Source organism: Pagrus major, chromosome 11 (assembly GCF_040436345.1).
Source record: "Pagrus major chromosome 11, Pma_NU_1.0".
Classification (NCBI taxonomy): Eukaryota; Metazoa; Chordata; class Actinopteri; order Spariformes; family Sparidae; genus Pagrus; species Pagrus major.
This window is the reverse complement of record NC_133225.1, coordinates 7,814,385-7,832,440: the sequence shown is the minus strand read 5'-3', so window position 1 is coordinate 7,832,440 and position 18,056 is coordinate 7,814,385. Positions and strand designations below refer to the sequence as shown.

General features: G+C 40.6%; 2 protein-coding genes across 2 annotated transcripts; both read left to right on the top strand.

Moving 5' to 3' along the window:
- The first annotated feature begins 527 nt into the window (after positions 1-527).
- LOC141004434 (proproteinase E-like) lies at positions 528-3,153 on the top strand. Its single transcript, XM_073475918.1, has 8 exons — positions 528-667; positions 786-877; positions 974-1,071; positions 1,156-1,284; positions 1,362-1,498; positions 2,470-2,612; positions 2,704-2,856; positions 2,964-3,153. Exons 1-8 carry the CDS (start codon positions 622-624, stop codon positions 2,979-2,981), a joined length of 816 nt encoding a protein of 271 aa, XP_073332019.1. The 5' UTR covers positions 528-621; the 3' UTR covers positions 2,982-3,153.
- Positions 3,154-11,187: 8,034 nt separating this feature from the next.
- slc34a2b (solute carrier family 34 member 2b) lies at positions 11,188-16,982 on the top strand. Its single transcript, XM_073476724.1, has 13 exons — positions 11,188-11,225; positions 11,622-11,673; positions 11,764-11,907; positions 12,004-12,132; positions 12,295-12,438; positions 12,524-12,635; positions 13,149-13,344; positions 13,438-13,533; positions 13,831-13,930; positions 14,491-14,658; positions 14,936-15,052; positions 15,258-15,382; positions 15,976-16,982. The coding sequence occupies exons 2-13, from the start codon at positions 11,628-11,630 to the stop codon at positions 16,522-16,524; spliced, it is 1,926 nt and encodes a 641-aa protein (XP_073332825.1). The 5' UTR covers positions 11,188-11,225; positions 11,622-11,627; the 3' UTR covers positions 16,525-16,982.
- Positions 16,983-18,056: the final 1,074 nt, after the last annotated feature.

Here is an 18,056-nt window from a genome sequence, read left to right as displayed (position 1 = left end):
TGTGACACGAGACTAAAGAACTTTTCTCACAAATAGCACCTTTAAAGGACGACGCAATTTCATACTGTTTTCATACTGTTACTTTGTTTATATGTGGCGGACCCTGCCACCTCTCTAGCTTCAAACAGTGTTCTGGGGACCTTGTTTTCCTCTGAGAACAGCTTGTTTATTAACTTATGTAAAAAATAAACATTTCTGAGTTTGTTTTATTACCTCATTAATATTGTAAATATTAAAATTCATAGTTCCCCTTTAAGTTATTTTATTCTTTTCTATTTTATTCTGTTCTGTTGCAAAAAGGTGTCCTGGGAAATTTTACAGACACATCACATGTACGTGAGCACATGTATGTTGGCAGTCTTGCAGTAGCTAAGTTTGTCTCGCTCAAGTTTGATCAGTCTCACGTTTTTTTCCATTCGCGGACCGTTGTGTGTCCTGGCAGACCAGCTGATGCATCTGTGGGACAGGAAGTTCTTCCCAGCTACAATCTGCAGTGGACACTGATAACAAAGTTACACATGTTCGACATACTCTGTGCTGGCGGTGACAGACAGACAGACAGAGGAGGTATAAGAGCCCTGAAGTGAGCTGAGACAGTGTGTGTGTATCTACAGTCTGATCATGATGCAGACACTGACCCTCCTCCTGCTGCTTCAGGCAGCATATGGTGAGTAATATGCTGAAGACCAAGTGAGGAAAAATGTATTTATGTTCCAAAAATACAGATGTTTGACATTAAAATTAAGGAATTTAAAGATATCAGATTCATTATTACGTGTTGGTAGTTTTTGGATGTGGTACACCTGCTGTCCAGCCGAACACCAACAACAGGGTGGTGAATGGAGAGGATGCTCGTGCCCACAGCTGGCCATGGCAGGTACTGTAACCTTACTGTCTTATATTCACTTCTCATAGAGTAACTCTTCTCTTATTTAAAGTTATATTCTTTCTATAATTGTGTTTTTCTCCTCAGATCTCCCTGCAGGTGAAGCACGGCAGCCGTTGGCATCACACTTGTGGAGGGACTCTGGTTGGACCTCGCTGGGTGCTGACTGCCGGACACTGCATATGGTGACTAAGAACGAGACATGTTTTGCCACCGTGTGATTGAAGAGTTAACGAGCGGGACCTCAAGGAAAATATTCTGTCTTCCAGGCCAGGAGATGTGTACCGTGTGGTCCTGGGAGAATATGACATGACCCTGCAGGAGGGCACTGAGCAGATCAGAGATGTTCTGCGTATCATTGTCCACCCCAACTGGGACATTGACTTTGTGGCTGATGGGTGAGTTTATTTTGACTTGACAAAATGATGTGCACATACTAACTCAGTAAATCAAATTATTTATAATTCTCTAACAGTAATGATCTTACCCTGCTGAAACTGGATAAGAGCCCCATTATGAATGACAACGTTGGCGTGGCTTGTCTCCCAGCGGCTGGAGAGATCCTCACCCATGGGACATCCTGTTACATCTCCGGCTGGGGCAACCTCTACAGTAATGTCACCCCGTCCTCATCTGTCATCCTGCGTTTGCACTGATCGCTGCAGATCACTCCAGGGTTTCATATGTGTAGAAAAGGAATGAGTGATTTGTATTAGCATTAGCATTTGGGTCACACAGCTAACAATAAGTTTCTCTAAAAACACATAATGTCCTTTGATAATATTTTTATGTCGTTCAGACGACTTTAAGAATCTCCAAAGAATCTTCTAACCAGAATTTTTAAACCTATTTTTTAAAGTTTCTGTTTCCCATCCAGGTAGCGTTAGCCGGCTAGCTCATTGTTTTGATTCAGAAACAGAGTTTGTGTCATCAGTAGACAGAATATTTTTCACCCAGATGGATAGAAACATCTCTTAATGACCCACTGGGTTTTTCAAACGTCACCGGTTAATTATATTTTAGAGAAACTGATGGTTTCTTGATGCTAATGCATGGGAGGCACAAAGTTAGACAGTGTCGGTCAGTCACTTTTCATTTCTGGCAGCTTTTCCAGCGTTTAAAAAAAGAGCCATAGCCACCTAATGTTAGCATGTGGCTACCTAGTGTTGCTAACGGTGATCTATCTGTCTAGATATTCAAGGGTCAAAAATGTTAAAAACACTAATTACAGTAACGAACGGTAAATTATTAACAATATAAAGTGAACTGTGAAAAGTGAAGTATTTTAAGTAAGTTACAGATGAAAAAGCACTGAGATATCTACAGACATACACTGTAGGATCTGCACTACATTGTGCAAGTGGAGAACTTAGTTAGTTGAACAGATGCAGATGATTGTGTGGAGTATTGTGTTGTGTTATATTAAGAGCTTGTCTGAGAAATTTAACAAATAATATAAATACTTTTTAAACGAGTAATATAAGTGACTATAGTTTTCGAGTAAGTTTCCCAACATTGCTCTCTGCCTTGTATATTTAATGTATGTGTGTGTCACTGAGCAGCTGTGTCCTCTCTGTATGTAGCTCACGGTCCTATGCCTGACAAGCTGCAGCAGGCCTTGCTGCCTGTGGTGGAGCACAATGTGTGCAGTCGCAGCGACTGGTGGGGCACCACCGTCAAGAGCACCATGATCTGTGCAGGAGGAGACATCGTATCTGGATGCAATGTGCGTGAGGCAACAACAAATTGAAAACTTGTTCCTGTCAGAAATGAAGAAAGGTCAGCTACTTCATACAATGTTCCTGTCTCTCACTCAGGGTGACTCTGGAGGTCCTCTGAACTGTCTGGGTCAGGATGGTAGGTGGTACATCCACGGTGTAACCAGCTTTGTTTCCTCCCGCGTGTGCAATGAGGTGAAGAAGCCCACCGTCTTCACACGCTTGTCTGCATTCACCGACTGGCTCAGTGACGTGAGTTCATCTATAGACGCTATTTGATCACACAGGAATGTACCCCAACCACATGTTACTGGTGAATAAAACATTTCATGTGTCAATAAGTCATGTTGTCTCCTCAGGTCATGCTGCACTACTGAGGATCTGCTGGACACCGGCTGATCAGCTCCTAAAAAATAATGAGGTCCCAAGTCCCAGAATTTTCTCTGTTCATTTCAGATCAGACGCAGAGCAGCACGTCTGTCATCACTGAAAAACTTAAATAAGACAATAAAAAGATACAAAATATTTAAATCATTTTCATACACTAAAGCTTTGGTGTGTCTTTTATCAATGTGTCTAGTTATACACTGTTGGATGTTAATGTCTTTTAAAGATCAGAGAAATGTATGAAGTGCAAAGACTCACCGGCTCTGTAAAAATGCAGAGCAGCACTTCATATTTCACCCCACCCCCCTGTTGTGTGATAAGAAGAATGAGGAATGGCTGCCCATCAGTGTACGGGAGGACTTATGAATCAGTATTTCCTATCAATCATCACCAAGGTCGGCCAAGTGTCAGCGCCGCTGAAAGTACTGTCTGATACACCAGGTGGGAGCCGAGCTGCAGAGCAGCACTTCACATGAGATAAACTGCAGCAATAGGTTACCTTGATGCACGACCTCAGCTCTCTGCTGCAGCAGATAACACCAGCGTTTTGAGCCACTTTGACAAATATACATCCAGTTTGTGACAACAGACTTTGCTTTTTCTGGCGTAATAAAGTATGATGAACAAAAAGGGAAGATGAAACAACAAGCTCACAACTTTGTTTGAGTCCATCATGTTGAAAGGGTTTAACGATCAGAGTGATCAACGCAACGAAAGCTTAGAAATATCACAGTGAACTCATCAGTGTTCAGGTAAAAGAAGCAAAACCACAGTGTAGAAATACTCCTGTAGAAAAACCTGCATGGAGGACTGAAACGGCCAAAATCAGAAATATTTTACTTTATTAGATAGATTATTTTATACATTTAAACATTTAAAAGTTAATAAATAAAAAGTTAAATTAAATAGGAAAGTCAAAAAATGTGGAATGCAAAGGTAAATAACTACAATGGCAGACATATCAACTCATGTCACATTTTATAAATTAAGTAATGCCAACATGAATTTTCAATATTATTTTTGGTGCATTTAAGGCCATGTTAACTTATTTATTGAGCCATTTAATTGTTTTTTGTTTGTTTGTTTGTTTATGATTTTAGTAGTTTCAGTCCTCCATATACTAAAAGTAAAAGCACAGAAGTATCAGCATCAGACGTACTTAAAGAACCAAAAGTAAAACTTCTCATTTTGCAGAAGAGCCCATGTCAGAGTTGGCTTAAAGTTATTAGTGCGTTAATTTGATTAATGCATCAATTTCTCACACCAATGAATCCTGATGGATTTGGTGATTATATTCTGTATTAAGAAGCTGAATCTGAGTTAATTTCCACTGGAGGGTTTATATTTCTTCTTCTTTTTCTTATTTCTATCCCTGAACAGCTTTCAGTTGAGTATTGTTGTCCAGTGAGATGAGCTGCCTCACACACACACACACACACACACACACACACAGAGCAGAAGTGCAACTTAATCACCCGTCTACCTCATACAGACTCATTAATGCTTGATTTATTACCTTAACTACATTTGACACTTGCATTCATTAACAGCGCAGCAGCTCCAAGACATCAGTGTTTACACAAATAAACATTTGAGAGCTTCTGTTCCTCTTCGATTCTTTATTACCTAAAGGAGCACCGAGGATGGGATTTTAATCAGAAGAGACTGATTGATTATTTTGTATTATTGCTGAACAAACTAAATAAACAAACTCTCTTTGTGTTGTGTGTTTATATGTGGCGGACCCTGCCACCTTTCTGGCTTCAAACCTTATTTTCCTCTGAGAACAGCTTGTTTATTCAGGTATGGACAAAATAAATATTTCTGAGTTTGTATTATTACCTCATTAATATTGTAAATATTAAAATTCAGAGTTTGAATTTCTTTCACAGCGCCCCTTTAAACACTGTGTGAAACCAAGCAACTAGACCACACTGATGTGTGTGTGTACTTCAGGCCGTCACATGAACACAAACCTTTTGACATTTATCTGTCCCCATCTGCTGGTCCGTGTGGGAACCTGCTCGGTGCCGACAGCATCACAGCAGCTCCATCCAGTGGACGGAAAAAAGACGATAGAAAGACCAAAGTGCAACAGTGGCTGCTTGTGATCTGTAACACAAACATAAGGCTTCACAACTCTTGTGTTACATATACAGTATAACATTTAACTTAATGAAAAGAAGCTGTTTAATCTTTGATTAGAGTGAAATAGGGCGGTAATTCCCACTGGGGACTTAACTCCCCCTCGGGGACTGAAATCCTATTTTGTCCAGATGAGAGAAGAGGAGCTTTAAAGGAGACTTGAATTGCCTTCAGTTATTACAGCTTGTTCACAGCAATCAACTGCACAAGCAGAGCAGTGAGCTGACTTTTCTTCATGCCCAGGATTTGCCTCTCAGGCTACATCCAGTGCCTTCTTGCTAGAGGTTGTTGGAGACTAAAGCAAAGACCTGTAGACTCGACTCTGGGCTTAAAACGTTCTGCATCCCTGAACACCAGGAACAGCCACAGCTACAGGTATTATGTTTTCTGGATGTGTTGTATCTCAGGAATGCTTGAGGAATTTCTTCAAATTTGGCATAAACGTCGACTTGGACTCAAGGGTGAACTGATCCGATTTTGGTGTTCAAAGGTCAAAGGTCAAGAATTCATAAGCTGATTATGACAAGAAAATCACACAAAAGTCTGACAGGATAAAATGATGAAGTGACGACTTTTTATATCCAACAGGGTCAAAGGTCAACTTCACTGTGACATTATAATGTTTTGCAAAAACACTTTGCTGGACATTATTCAACACCATAACTAATCTTGGCTGGGCATCTTGAAACTGTGTTGAATGTAGAGAACTGCTGTGTTGCTGGAATGAAGATCTATCTATCTATCTATCTATCTATCTATCTATCTATCTATCTATCTATCTATCTATCTATCTATCTATCTATCTATCTATCTTCTCTTCTATCTGCTCAGGGTGCTCTGTAAATAAAGTTATTTTTATTATCCTGTCCTGCACAAGAAAGCAACAGAGCAGAAAACAAACCAAAACCAAAAAACCTAAAATATTTTTTATTTCAATTTTCAATTTAAAATAAATTAAAAGGATAAATCAAAATATAGGCAAGAAAACAAAACAATTGTAAGTAAATAATACTATACTTCACCTATAGTATAAAATGTATTATTTATTAATAATTCATTATTAAAAAAAGAAAGCTCATCTCTCCATGATACCCATCTCAGTAAATCAAACAACGACATCAGATTTGGCCAAAAAGCAAATTTGCTCATTGATTGATTGAATATTTACAATTATTTTGTTTGCTCAGTCAGACTTGAACAAACAAAATCGTCCATCTTATCTCCTTTGCAGTGATATTTTGCATTAGTCCTCTGTAAGCTAACCAGCTCTTCTGTATATTATCAGCATTCTGCTGCTGCAGTATTACCCCTGAGCTTGTCACTCTGAAAACTAGGTGAGATGCCTCATTGTTAAATTGTTAATGATTATTTCTCCAGTGGTTCAGTGTCTCAGGAGGGTCACGAGACCCCGACTGACACCACCTTTGTGCCTCGGTGCACAATAAACTACAGTACATGTAACATACGCTGCATGGCAGAGTGAGAGGACGCTTCTTCAGGAGCATTTTTCTGTGCTCCATCAATATTGTATGCTTCATATTCTAGCTGCCTTTGGTTAATTGATTGGGTATATTTGAAGTAATGCACTATAGCCTACAGTTTGTGAGATGACACTTTGGCCATGTGGAGGCAGCAGGGTCACACTCAACACGACGGGAGCATTACATCTAGAAGACACTGACACATATTGTCAGTGCACAGGAGCCAGAGGAGGGATTATGTTGCATTTCTCTCAGCAATAATTAACCACACTTTTATGTGAGCTGTGAGGGTATTCCCATGATTTCAACATAAACAAAAGGGGCTTTCTGTGCTGCTTAAGGTCAAGGTGGATGATGTGATATGACAGTTTGAAACATATTTGAGGAACAGGAAAAGTAAAATGCAGTCTTAGTGTTTCTTCTTCTGAAAACAAAGACCAAACCTGCAGAGAGACACACTCTCCATCACACAATCCTGCAGTGTTTGTAACCTTGACACTGTTGCTCCTCCGTCTCACCACCCGTGGAGGATCAATCAGTTTGGGCGAGTTCTAACAGCTGAGTTTTTTATGGTTTTATGGATCACAGCACGGCCTACTCACAGCGTAATACTACAGGGTGGCCCCCGGCTGTAACAAGGGGCCAAACAGTTTGACCCTGCGTGGACTGTGCCAGCATGGCAGGTAGGTGGCATCAACTCAGTGTCCTTCTAGGCAATCATTGACTCTGTTACCATAACAGATCGCTTAAGGACAAGACAACATTACAGATGATTTATAGGAGGCATGGGAGGATACAGTATACATTGGGGGTAAGATTGTGAAGGGGGTTTTGTATATAGCCTATAGGTCAAATAAGAAAAACATGTCACAATGTGTTTTCTTAAAAATAATAAAGGTCACTCTCTAAAGGGAAGACGAAGAATTGCTGCATAATTACAGGCATACGGTTTGATTAGTGTGTGTGTGGGTGGAGAGACAATGAAAGCAGCACTCCAAAGGTTAAAGGTAAGTCTCAGCTGATCTGCCCATCGTATGTGGGTCTCCCGGGTTTATTCCCACTGCTTCAAACCTAATGAGCTAGTCAATAAATAACCAGGAGAATTGTTAAAATAAAGCCACTCTCAGAAGCATCTCCACACTTCGCTGTGTGCCGCACTTGAGTTTCCCCGTGCCGTGGAGAAGTCAAGGTCAGAGCAAGACACACTGTTGGAACCAATGAAATACCTTTCACATGTAATTTCACTGGTCATAACTGCACAGGAGCTGCTGCGAGTCTGTGGGCGTGAGCACACAGAGTTATTTATCAGGACTCACGATAAACAGTTATTTAATCAATAATCAAATCATGTGCTGCGCCTGCTGTTTATGTCTTTTATCTGCAATTAATCAGCGGCTTATAATTACTCCTGCTGAAGTGCACTTATGTAATATCTGAAGAAATGATAACAAATGTAATTATTTTAGATAATTATTATTATTATTATATTTTGATTACAAACATTTAACACAATAAGTATATCGATACATTTTGATACAATACTGATATAAAAAAACTCTTTTGACACCACAGCAAAATAAAAAAAGTTGTAGACACACAAAATAGGATCATTTTTAACTAATTTTATTTAGATTTTTGTTCGCGGCCTGCACACAGACAAGTGACTGAAGTGACTTTTTTAATTATAAATAAAGATCATATCATTTTAAACACATGGTAGCATATATAACTATTTAAGTATTTATACTTTGGACAACCTTTTTTGTTTTAAAAAGACATTTAAGCTTTCAGATACAGAGTAGAAGAAATATGATGAAATACACTGAGAATAGGTACTTAACATATTTACATATTTCTGTAAATGATTTATATACACATACACATCTACACTTTGTTCAGGCACTTTGCCTGAACAAAGTGTAGAAAGAAAGAAAGAAAGAAAGAAAGAAAGAAAGAAAGAAAGAAAGAAAGAAAGAAAGAAAGAAAGAATAATTAATAAATCAAAATCATAAAAAATATGAGTTGAATTTGGAATTAATTTAAATTCTCATCCACATTCAGATTTTTGCAGGTTAATATACAGAAATGCTTCACAGAAAAACAACTTTAAATTTCATTTGTTCTGATGTTGTAGTTACACCCTAAATTGTAAAAGTTGAACTTACTTTTAAAAATCAAGGAATAAAACCTATTACCTCAAAATTACCAAGTAAAGTAGACTATTAGTTTTAAGTTAGCTAAAACAATTTAACAACTTTTTGCTTTTGCTTTTATTATTTGTCTTCTTTACCAGGTAATTTTGAGGTAATCGGTTTCCTCGATTATTTTGAGTAAAGTCAGATTTTCCGGTGTAGAAAGTAAAATTTCTCTAAAAAAATGTGTGAGATTTTGTGAATATTTGACTCTTTTGAGATTCTCATGTGATCAAATAATTACATTTTTAAAAGTATTTATAAATGTGTAAGTAATTATCACTTACAGTAATCATTCACAGATAGATTGTTTCACTATATTATGTTTGCAAATTTTCACACAGTGTTTTTGTGAGTGGGTTTGTTAAATGTGTTTTTGTCGGTGCAGTTGTTTTTGCTGATCGCTGTGTACGTGATCTTGCCTGAGCCGCCTGTGTAGTAAAGTGGTGCAGTGTAATGATTATTGGTTATGACCTGTTGTTTAGAAGCTGGATCAAATACAGCGCAGCTACAGTGTAGAATATCAGGCAGCTCATCCCTCTGAGAAAATATCTGACTTTAATAGAGATGACTGGGATGAGTTAAAGTGATAAAAGCTGGTCGAAGCAGAGTGTGACGGGCTTTTCAGACGTGAGGCTGAAGTCCTTAAAAATGATTTGAGAACATCCAGAGGGATCAAAATCTGAGGAGCAGATCACACATAAAACTGACTTTGGTGAGAAAAGTAGATTAAATGCATGATGAGGGACGCTTTAGAGTTGATTTTCAGAGACAGAAGTCATTGGACTTCAATTTCAGAAGATAGATAATGTGTGTGAATGTGTCTTCTGCTGAGACGCCCACACTTACCATAAAAATCAGAGAGCCCTCTCAGGTCTCACGTGGCTAATTGTATCAAGTATTTCATATCAAAGCATCACCATCATCATCACATCAATCACCATACTGTAAATCACTTACTGATCATTTATGTCACAAAAGGTTTAATTTGTATTTTCTTTAACTTGATTATCCTCAACGAACCCACTGAACTCCTTTTTATAAGTACAAGATTAAACCTGCAGTGATTCTTTTATTGCAGTTTGGGAGTAACTGAAAGATCATCACCGGCTTAATCATTTACTTACGATTTAATCTATTCACACCATTTATTTTAGATGTAATAAGCTGTGTTGTTACGGTCATATCACAGCCATATATCGCGCTATAAACCTCCACTATTAAGCAATAAAAAAGTGTGCGCGTACAAGTGGGTGTGTATGTGTTATATCTAAGGAGCTGTAAACGTGTGTGTGCATGTGTGACATGGCGAGAGGGAATGAGTGTTTGCTTGTGTGCAGAAAGAATATGGAATAAGTGTCTTTTCCATATTCCATATTATATGAGCACACAGCACAAAGACCAACAGAGGATCAGTACTATGTAGACCACTAATAATAATAATAATAATAATAATAATAATAATAATAATAATAATAATCAGAAGAAGATGAAAAAGTAGTAGCAGAAGAAAAAAGGCAAAGAAGAAGAGAAAGAAGGAGAAGAAGAAGAAGAAGATGAAGAAGAAGAAGGAGGATGAGGAAGAGAAGGAGAAGAAGAAAAGAGGAAAAGGAAAAAGAAGAAAAAGTAGTAGAAGAAGAAAAAAGACAAAGAAGAAGAAGAAATAAAGAAGAGGAAGAAAACGAAAAAGAAGAAAAAGTAGTAGAAGAAGAAAAAAGACAAATAAGAAGAAGGAGGAGGAGTACGAGGAGAAGAAAGAAGAAGAAGAAGAAGAAGAAGAAGAAAGAAGAATGTAAAGGCTTTTTCTCAGTATCTGATAAGAACATAAATTAAATATAACAGAATGAGAAAACTTGTGATTTCTAACATTGTGTCAACCCAAAGTGTTCCTCTTGTCTCCACTGGGGGGCAGCTTCATGTTCCCATTACTGTATTAAACACTGGTCCTCCACCTGTGGCTCCGACTAAAGCCTGGAGACACAATATGAACTTTATACATACTGAAGGACACTTTTATTTTCCAACCAACACGTCACTGTTCAAATAAGAAGAAGAAGAAGAAGATTTAAGGTGTGAGTCATCAGTATATGATCTGTGGCAGCTGCAGTCAGTCAGTGTATTAAACACTGTGCCACACATACAGGTGAACCTTACGGACACTTGTACTCTGCACATGTGCGACCTTTGAACTGAGAGCAGCACGGAGATGTGTGTGGTGTGAGTGTGTGTGTGTGTGTGTGTGTGTGTGAGTGTGTGTGTGTGTGAGTGTGTGTGAGGGTGGAGGAGGAGGAGGAGGAGGAGGAGGAGGGGTGGGGGTGGAGGGGTTGCTGCCGGTGCGCCGCTATAAAAGCCGCTCTCAGCCGGGAAGTGAGCAACAGGTGACCCAGGTGAAGCCTCCTACTCACCGCTGCTGCAGGTGCGTACACCGCCATCACCGCTCTGTTACAGAGAGGCCACATGGACAGATCACTGTAGCCGAGGATAATTCATTCGGATAATCTCGGACAGCCCTTATTTCTTCTTTATCTTCCGCTTTTTACGCCGTTTTTACTTTTTATGACTTTAGTTTGGAGATTTACTTTTACTTGATCAGCCATGAAAGTGGTCAAAACGAGGTTACTGTCGATGTAGAATTTCTTTATGTTATAATTAAGATGTTTACAAAATAAAATCTTTGCATTGAAAGAGACATTTTATTTTGAAAAGGTAACACAAGGAGATCATTTCCAGCTTGCTCCTTCTAATTGTATACATATTATAATTGCATGTATATATCGTGTAATGATCTTTGCTGTCACTGTTCCTCCCTCAGATCATCATGGCTCCAAGACCACAAGCGGGGACCGATTCCTCCCCGGCTCTCGGTATGTCTCCTCTCCCTCAAACCTCCTCATGCTGTGTGTGTGTCGTTGTCACCTTTCCTAACCATTCCTTCCTTACCTGCCCTCCGTCAGATGACAAAAACTCGAATAAAGATGTGGAAATCCCGCCGGCCTACTCCACCATGGATCTGGTGAATGAGGAGAACGAGGAGAAAGAGCAGGAGGAGGACCCGTGGGATCTGCCAGAGCTCACAGACACCGGGGTCAAGTGGTCAGGTGAGGCAGCAGGCCCTCTTCACCCTTGCACTGCACAGAGTGGATACCTTTTTCAGAAAACCTGACTCTGATTCAGCACTTTGTTTTTCTTTGCAGAGCTGGACACAAAAGGAAAGATTATAAGAGTCCTGACTGGTATTGTGAAGTTCTTCCTGCTGCTCGGACTCCTCTATCTGTTCATCTGCTCGCTGGATGTTCTCAGCTCTGCTTTCCAGCTGGTCGGAGGTAAAAAAAAAAAATCAATCACTGCACATTTACTTTACTGACTTTATAATGCCAGGCCTTATGTAACGTGTATGGAGTGCTGTGTTTTTGACCTAAGGCTGTTTTTGTGTGTGTGTGTGTGTGTGTGTGTGTGTGTGTGTGTGTGTGTGTGTGTGTGCGCAGGCAAAGCTGCCGGTGACATCTTCCAGGACAATGCTGTGTTGGGTAACCCTGTGGCTGGGCTGGTGATCGGGGTGTTAGTCACAGTGCTGGTGCAGAGCTCCAGCACCTCCTCCTCTATTGTGGTCAGCATGGTGTCCTCTGGATGTGAGTAGACACACACATGGCAGCAGCAGATGCATTCATTCATACGCTTTATTACACATTCAGTTTCACTACTTTTATTCTTCAGTGCTGGATGTTCAGTCTGCGGTGCCGATCATCATGGGCGCCAACATTGGGACGTCTGTCACCAACACTATTGTGGCTATGATGCAGGCAGGAGACCGAAATGAGTTCCGCAGGTGAGCTTCAAGGTTCATTTATTAGTCATTCTGGTATTAATGGACTTCCTGTCCCGGGCCGTACACGAACCACACCAGTTTTTGTCGTTTCCAGTCAGAATACTTTCTACTGCTCCTCGTAAAAATTGACGAGAACTTACTTAACAGGAATTTAACGTTCTTAAAGGTGCATTATGTAAGAATTGGCCCCCTGTGGACTTCATCAGAGTAACCGCTAACTGCTGCTAACTGTAGTTGACATTAGCTAGTCAGCTAATTAATCGTGGAGTTAGTTGTATTGGCTAAATCTGCACTGGGGGAGTGTTGGTGTTGTTTACTATCGGACTGTGGCCTCTTGATGTACAATGTGGCTAGCTTGTTAGCATGCTCACTTTAATAGATATCCCTGCAACACAATACATCTTTTAGATAATGTCACAACTATTATTCCTTCACATCCTTCACACAAAATAATGCTGCAGTCGAATAATAACGTCTGGTACATGTTCAAAACTGTGTTCCTTCCTTTCACAGGGCATTTGCCGGCGCCACGGTCCACGACTTCTTCAACTGGCTGTCTGTGCTGGTTCTTCTGCCCCTGGAAGTTGCCACAGGTGTTCTGTACAAACTCACCCAAGTTCTGATCGACTCCTTCAACATCCAGACTGGCGAGGACGCCCCCGACCTGCTCAACGTCATCACGGACCCTCTCACCGACTCCATCGTCGAGGTAGAGTCGGCGACATCGAAAAATCAAAAGCTTAATTAAACATTAAGTCTTTTGTAATTTGCTAAATGTGTTTAAATATGTGTTTTGTTGTAGTTGGACAAATCTGTCATCACTGGCATCGCCACTGGTGACCCAGCCGCCAGAAACATGAGCCTGATCAAAAGATGGTGCAAGAAAGAGGAAAACACGGTAAGAAATCAACAAGAGCTGCATGACATGCATAAATTATTAGTTTGCCGCACAGTGAACAGTGAAAACAGATGATAAAGCTATGGTTACCTCTGCTTATTCCTCTTAATGACTGATATTGTCCTTCTATTGTGACCACAGTCATTCTGTTGTTAGCTCATACTTTGAAGGTGTGTTATTTCATAAAAGGTGGAATCTAACATGTGATTATTAAAAGATTATCATTGGCTGCATTGAATTCTTAATTATCACACTTGCATTTAAAGTTGTTTTTGCCTTTGGTCTTTTTCCTCTCAGACCTTGTGGAATAACACGCTGGCGAGCTGCCCTACTGGTGCCGTATGCTTTGTGGAAGGAAACCAGACCTGGATAACTTTGACCGATTACCAACAGAAATGTAAGCGTGCCTCCATCAGTGAATGTCTGTGGTCGAAAAAAAAAAGAGTACATTTACAAAGCAATTAGGATTACCCGATCCACTGAAGCTCAGTGAAACATGAGACACAACAACCTCCTTCATCCAGACCCTCTGATGTCCGGACAATGACTACCTTTGAGCATTAACGGTGACTCAGCTCATACCCTCCCCTGACCCGTCTACCTGCTCAATAAGTCCATTCACGCTGTCTCGTTGAAGCACCTGAGGGCCATAAAATGGATCAGTTCTTCAAAGTATTCTGCCCCTAGCTTAACTAAATGTTTTTGTGCTTGGTTTTAAAAGTTAAAAACATTCAATTTTTACTTTAATCGGATCAGAAAGTGGTCTTGAGGGACAGACCTCAGTTTGTTTCCAAATTACAGGGAAAGACACCACAAAATGCTGCTTTATCAGCTCCATTTATCAAAGACAGTTTGCTCTAAAGTGAGTCATCAGCACAGGCTATTTTTAGCTGTCATATAATGCAAGCGTAGAGCCGACACTTAAATGCCAATCATCTCTTTGACCGTCCGTTGCAGGCAAACACATCTTCGCCAACACTTCTTTGTCAGACCTGGCAGTGGGCCTCATTCTGCTGGCTATGTCCCTGCTCGTCCTCTGCACCTGCCTCATCCTCATCGTCAAGCTGCTCAACTCCATGCTGAAGGGGCAGGTGGCCGTGGTCATCAAGAAGGTGCTCAACACAGGTGAGAGACTTTTCCTATTAAAACGGTCTCTGCAGCCTGTTTGATAGTCAGCACATCTGCCTCCGTGGTGATGCTTGATGAGCAACACAGGTACAGCCTCCCTGTTGCTTCCAGCTCACCTCCAGGTCCACCAGTCCTGTTGCGTGACAGAGAAAGCTCAGGAACAATCAACGCTTTGATAAAACTGCTCGCTTGCTCCGGGTATTATGTGTGCAGTCACACTGAGCTCCCTTCGTCAGGTTTATTGCTCACCCCCTGTCTTTATGTTTGACTACAGACTTTCCCTTCCCCTTCGGTTGGGTGACTGGCTACATTGCGATCTTGGTGGGAGCAGGGATGACCTTCATCGTTCAGAGCAGCTCCGTCTTCACCTCAGCTATAACTCCTCTTGTTGGTAAGTCGTCATTGACATTATAATTTGGCTGTTTTCTTTTTTCAATTTGACTTTTGAGTTTCATTCCGAACTCGTCAAAAGTTGCTGCTTTGAGGTTTTACGTCGGGTCATCCCAAAGCTTCAAAGAGACTCAAAGGTCAACTTTCTGACAAATTGGACCTTTAATCAAACCATGATTTTCATCCTATGAATTGTGTTTCACCAGGTATCGGTGTCATTAGCCTCGAGAGAGCCTATCCTCTGACACTGGGCTCAAATATTGGTACGACAACCACTGCCATACTTGCTGCTATGGCTAGTCCTGGAGAAACACTGGCCAACTCGCTGCAGGTAAGATTGCATAAAAAGTTTCTCTAGTGCGTTTTATCAGCTACGTTAGTGACGTGGCTCAAATGGATGGCAATGTTGGTCTCGATGTACCACTTTGATCCAAACTGAAATACCTCAGGAACTTTTGGATCGATTGCAATAAAAACATTCAAACATGGATGGATTGACATGAAACACAATGCAGATATTCATGGTCCCCAGAGGATCAATCCTGTTGACTTTGGTGATCACCATGCGGTTGAAGTTTGGGGTTTTTAGTGAAATATTTCAACCACTAATTGATGCATTGCCATGAAATTCATTCATGGTCCCCTTTAGGATAAAGTTTGATCCCCTTTTAGGGCACATACACAGTCTTCACTGATGTTTAAGCAGCGGTACCAGGTGCAGCAACTTTTTTATATTTTAGGTGTCACATGCCATCAAAGGGGGGATGAAACATTTAAATACGTAAAAACAAAAGCTGGACTGTCATGCAGAAATCAGCAATATCAATGTAACGTATCTAGCTAGCTACATTATTACTGATTGATAATGTCTTTGGGATCAAACGGTAATAACCTTGTCTGAATGTCATCTGTGTTTTTTTCTAGATTGCGCTCTGCCATTTCTTCTTCAACATCATGGGTATCTTACTGTGGTATCCAATCCCCTTCATGCGAGTGCCCATCAGGTTGGCCAGAGGGCTGGGGAACCATACGGCTAAATACCGTTGGTTCGCCGCCCTCTACCTCTTCCTGTGCTTCTTAGTTTTGCCTCTGTCTGTGTTCGGCCTGTCGCTGGCCGGCTGGAAGGTCCTGGTCGGCGTCGGCGTGCCCATCGTAGTGTTGGTCGTCTTTGTGATCATTGTCAACGTGATGCAGGCTCGCTGTCCCCGCTTCCTGCCCAAGATCCTGCGCACCTGGAACTTCTTGCCCCGGCCCCTGCACTCCATGGCGCCCTGGGACGCCGTGGTGACTTCGGGCATGGGCTTCTGTCGCAAACGCTGCTGCTGCTGCTGCAAGTGCTGCAAGTGCTGCCGAAAGCATGGCGAGGACGAAAAGATCAGGAGGAGCAGCGTGAAGAGTCTGGAGATGTACGATAATCCGGCCATGGCAAGAGATGAGGACACAAAGGGGTCTGATAGAGCGACACACTTTTAAATTATTAAGTTAAATTTGTATCTGTGGGCGATTCTCAATGCAATAATGTATTTGAAACACACTCGTAATTGTTCATCACTTCTCAGGTTGTGGTGTGTTGATCATTTCCCTTTGCCGGATGATGTACTGAGCACTGTCGTAAACACTGTATCACCATAATGCTGAAGAATATGAACAGAAGTGTTGGACATGTTATTATAAACCTGCTGTTTCTGGGCATGTGATGTTTATTTTATGATGTTTATTGCTCAGACTCACTATCTGCGTGAGTTAACAATGGGTGGTTCCCAATTTATTTTTGTATTTTTTATGTTATATGTAAGAGGCCTTCGGTTCTTCTTTCGACTTTGAACACTTTAAATTTTCAAATGTTTAATGTAGCATTTAAACTATATGTTATCCTTCAGTATTTAAGACTCTTGATTATTTGTAAATAAAAACAATTTACTATTTTTAAAGAGCGGTGTTGTCACTTTTTTTCACAGATTTCCATCTGTATTATGCACTCAGCACAGCCTTGCTATGTAGGGACATTAGTCAGAGTTATTTATAATTACTGACGAGTCTTTTTAATCAATTCATTTGATATTCAGCTCAGATATTGCTGCTCATGGATATGTTTCGCATGATCGATCAGATGACTCACTGGTTCCATGTGGGTGAACTTCCTGCAGCAAATAGATCCTCGCTTTCATATCTGATCTGCCTTTAAACACTTTCAGATTGATGCGCCAGGCAAAATCCAGTTTATAGTTAGAGCAATAATATCTGGATTGCTCTTCATTCCATTTGATGAACACTTTCTGAGAAGTTTGTGTGAAGAAAATGTTTGAATAAAATGTTTTGAAGTGGAAACGAACGACTAGATTCTGAAATACTTTATGCAGTTGGGGGTTGAGGGTAAAAATTACACTAGTGAGGGCCTTAATACAGCCTGTAACGGTTCAGCTTGTACTTCTCTGATCTTGTGAGTCCCATCAAAGTATCCTCCCACACCACCACCCACACTGCTGTCCGTGAACACTGCCCTTCCTGAGTTTATGAGGCCCGGGGGCACCGGTGGATTTCATGTACTGAACATTCAGATCAAAGGGAGACATTAACTTTTACTGTTATATTACTTAATTCATAATCACCATCATCATGGTGGACATGGTGGCTCAGTGGTCAATGCTGATACAGTAATGGAACTGAGTTCAGGGCCATACTTTCAGCCATAGTAGCTGAATAGAGTTTTTCCTTTTCCATGTCAAATGTCATCTTTATGATTTGTCACATTAGTAAAACATAATCCCAGCATTCGAGCTTCCCAGCCTGAGAATGATGTCAGAGGAAAGTGGCCGCTGTGTGAATACGGTCTATTGATCAGCAACTGAAAAGATGATGGATTGTGAAAATCTAGAGGCCCGTTCGCCCATATTTCAAGGTAAAACAACATATTTGATGTCACGTTAGCAGATGTTAGCATTCAACCACTTTCAAGCTTACATTACATTTGCTTGCATCCTGTATGTTTCACTTCCAGTTTTAAA

Bases quoted from the DNA above. Each gene is read 5' to 3' on its own strand.
- LOC141004434 (XM_073475918.1), top strand. From the start codon at position 622: ATGATGCAGACACTGACCCTCCTCCTGCTGCTTCAGGCAGCATATG. The intron at 668-785 runs GTGAGTAATATG...ACGTGTTGGTAG, and splicing joins GCTGCTTCAGGCAGCATATG to TTTTTGGATGTGGTACACCT. The intron at 1,499-2,469 runs GTAATGTCACCC...CTCTGTATGTAG, and splicing joins CGGCTGGGGCAACCTCTACA to CTCACGGTCCTATGCCTGAC.
- slc34a2b (XM_073476724.1), top strand. From the start codon at position 11,628: ATGGCTCCAAGACCACAAGCGGGGACCGATTCCTCCCCGGCTCTCG. The intron at 12,133-12,294 runs GTAAAAAAAAAA...GTGTGTGCGCAG, and splicing joins TGCTTTCCAGCTGGTCGGAG to GCAAAGCTGCCGGTGACATC. The intron at 13,534-13,830 runs GTAAGAAATCAA...TTTTCCTCTCAG, and splicing joins GCAAGAAAGAGGAAAACACG to ACCTTGTGGAATAACACGCT.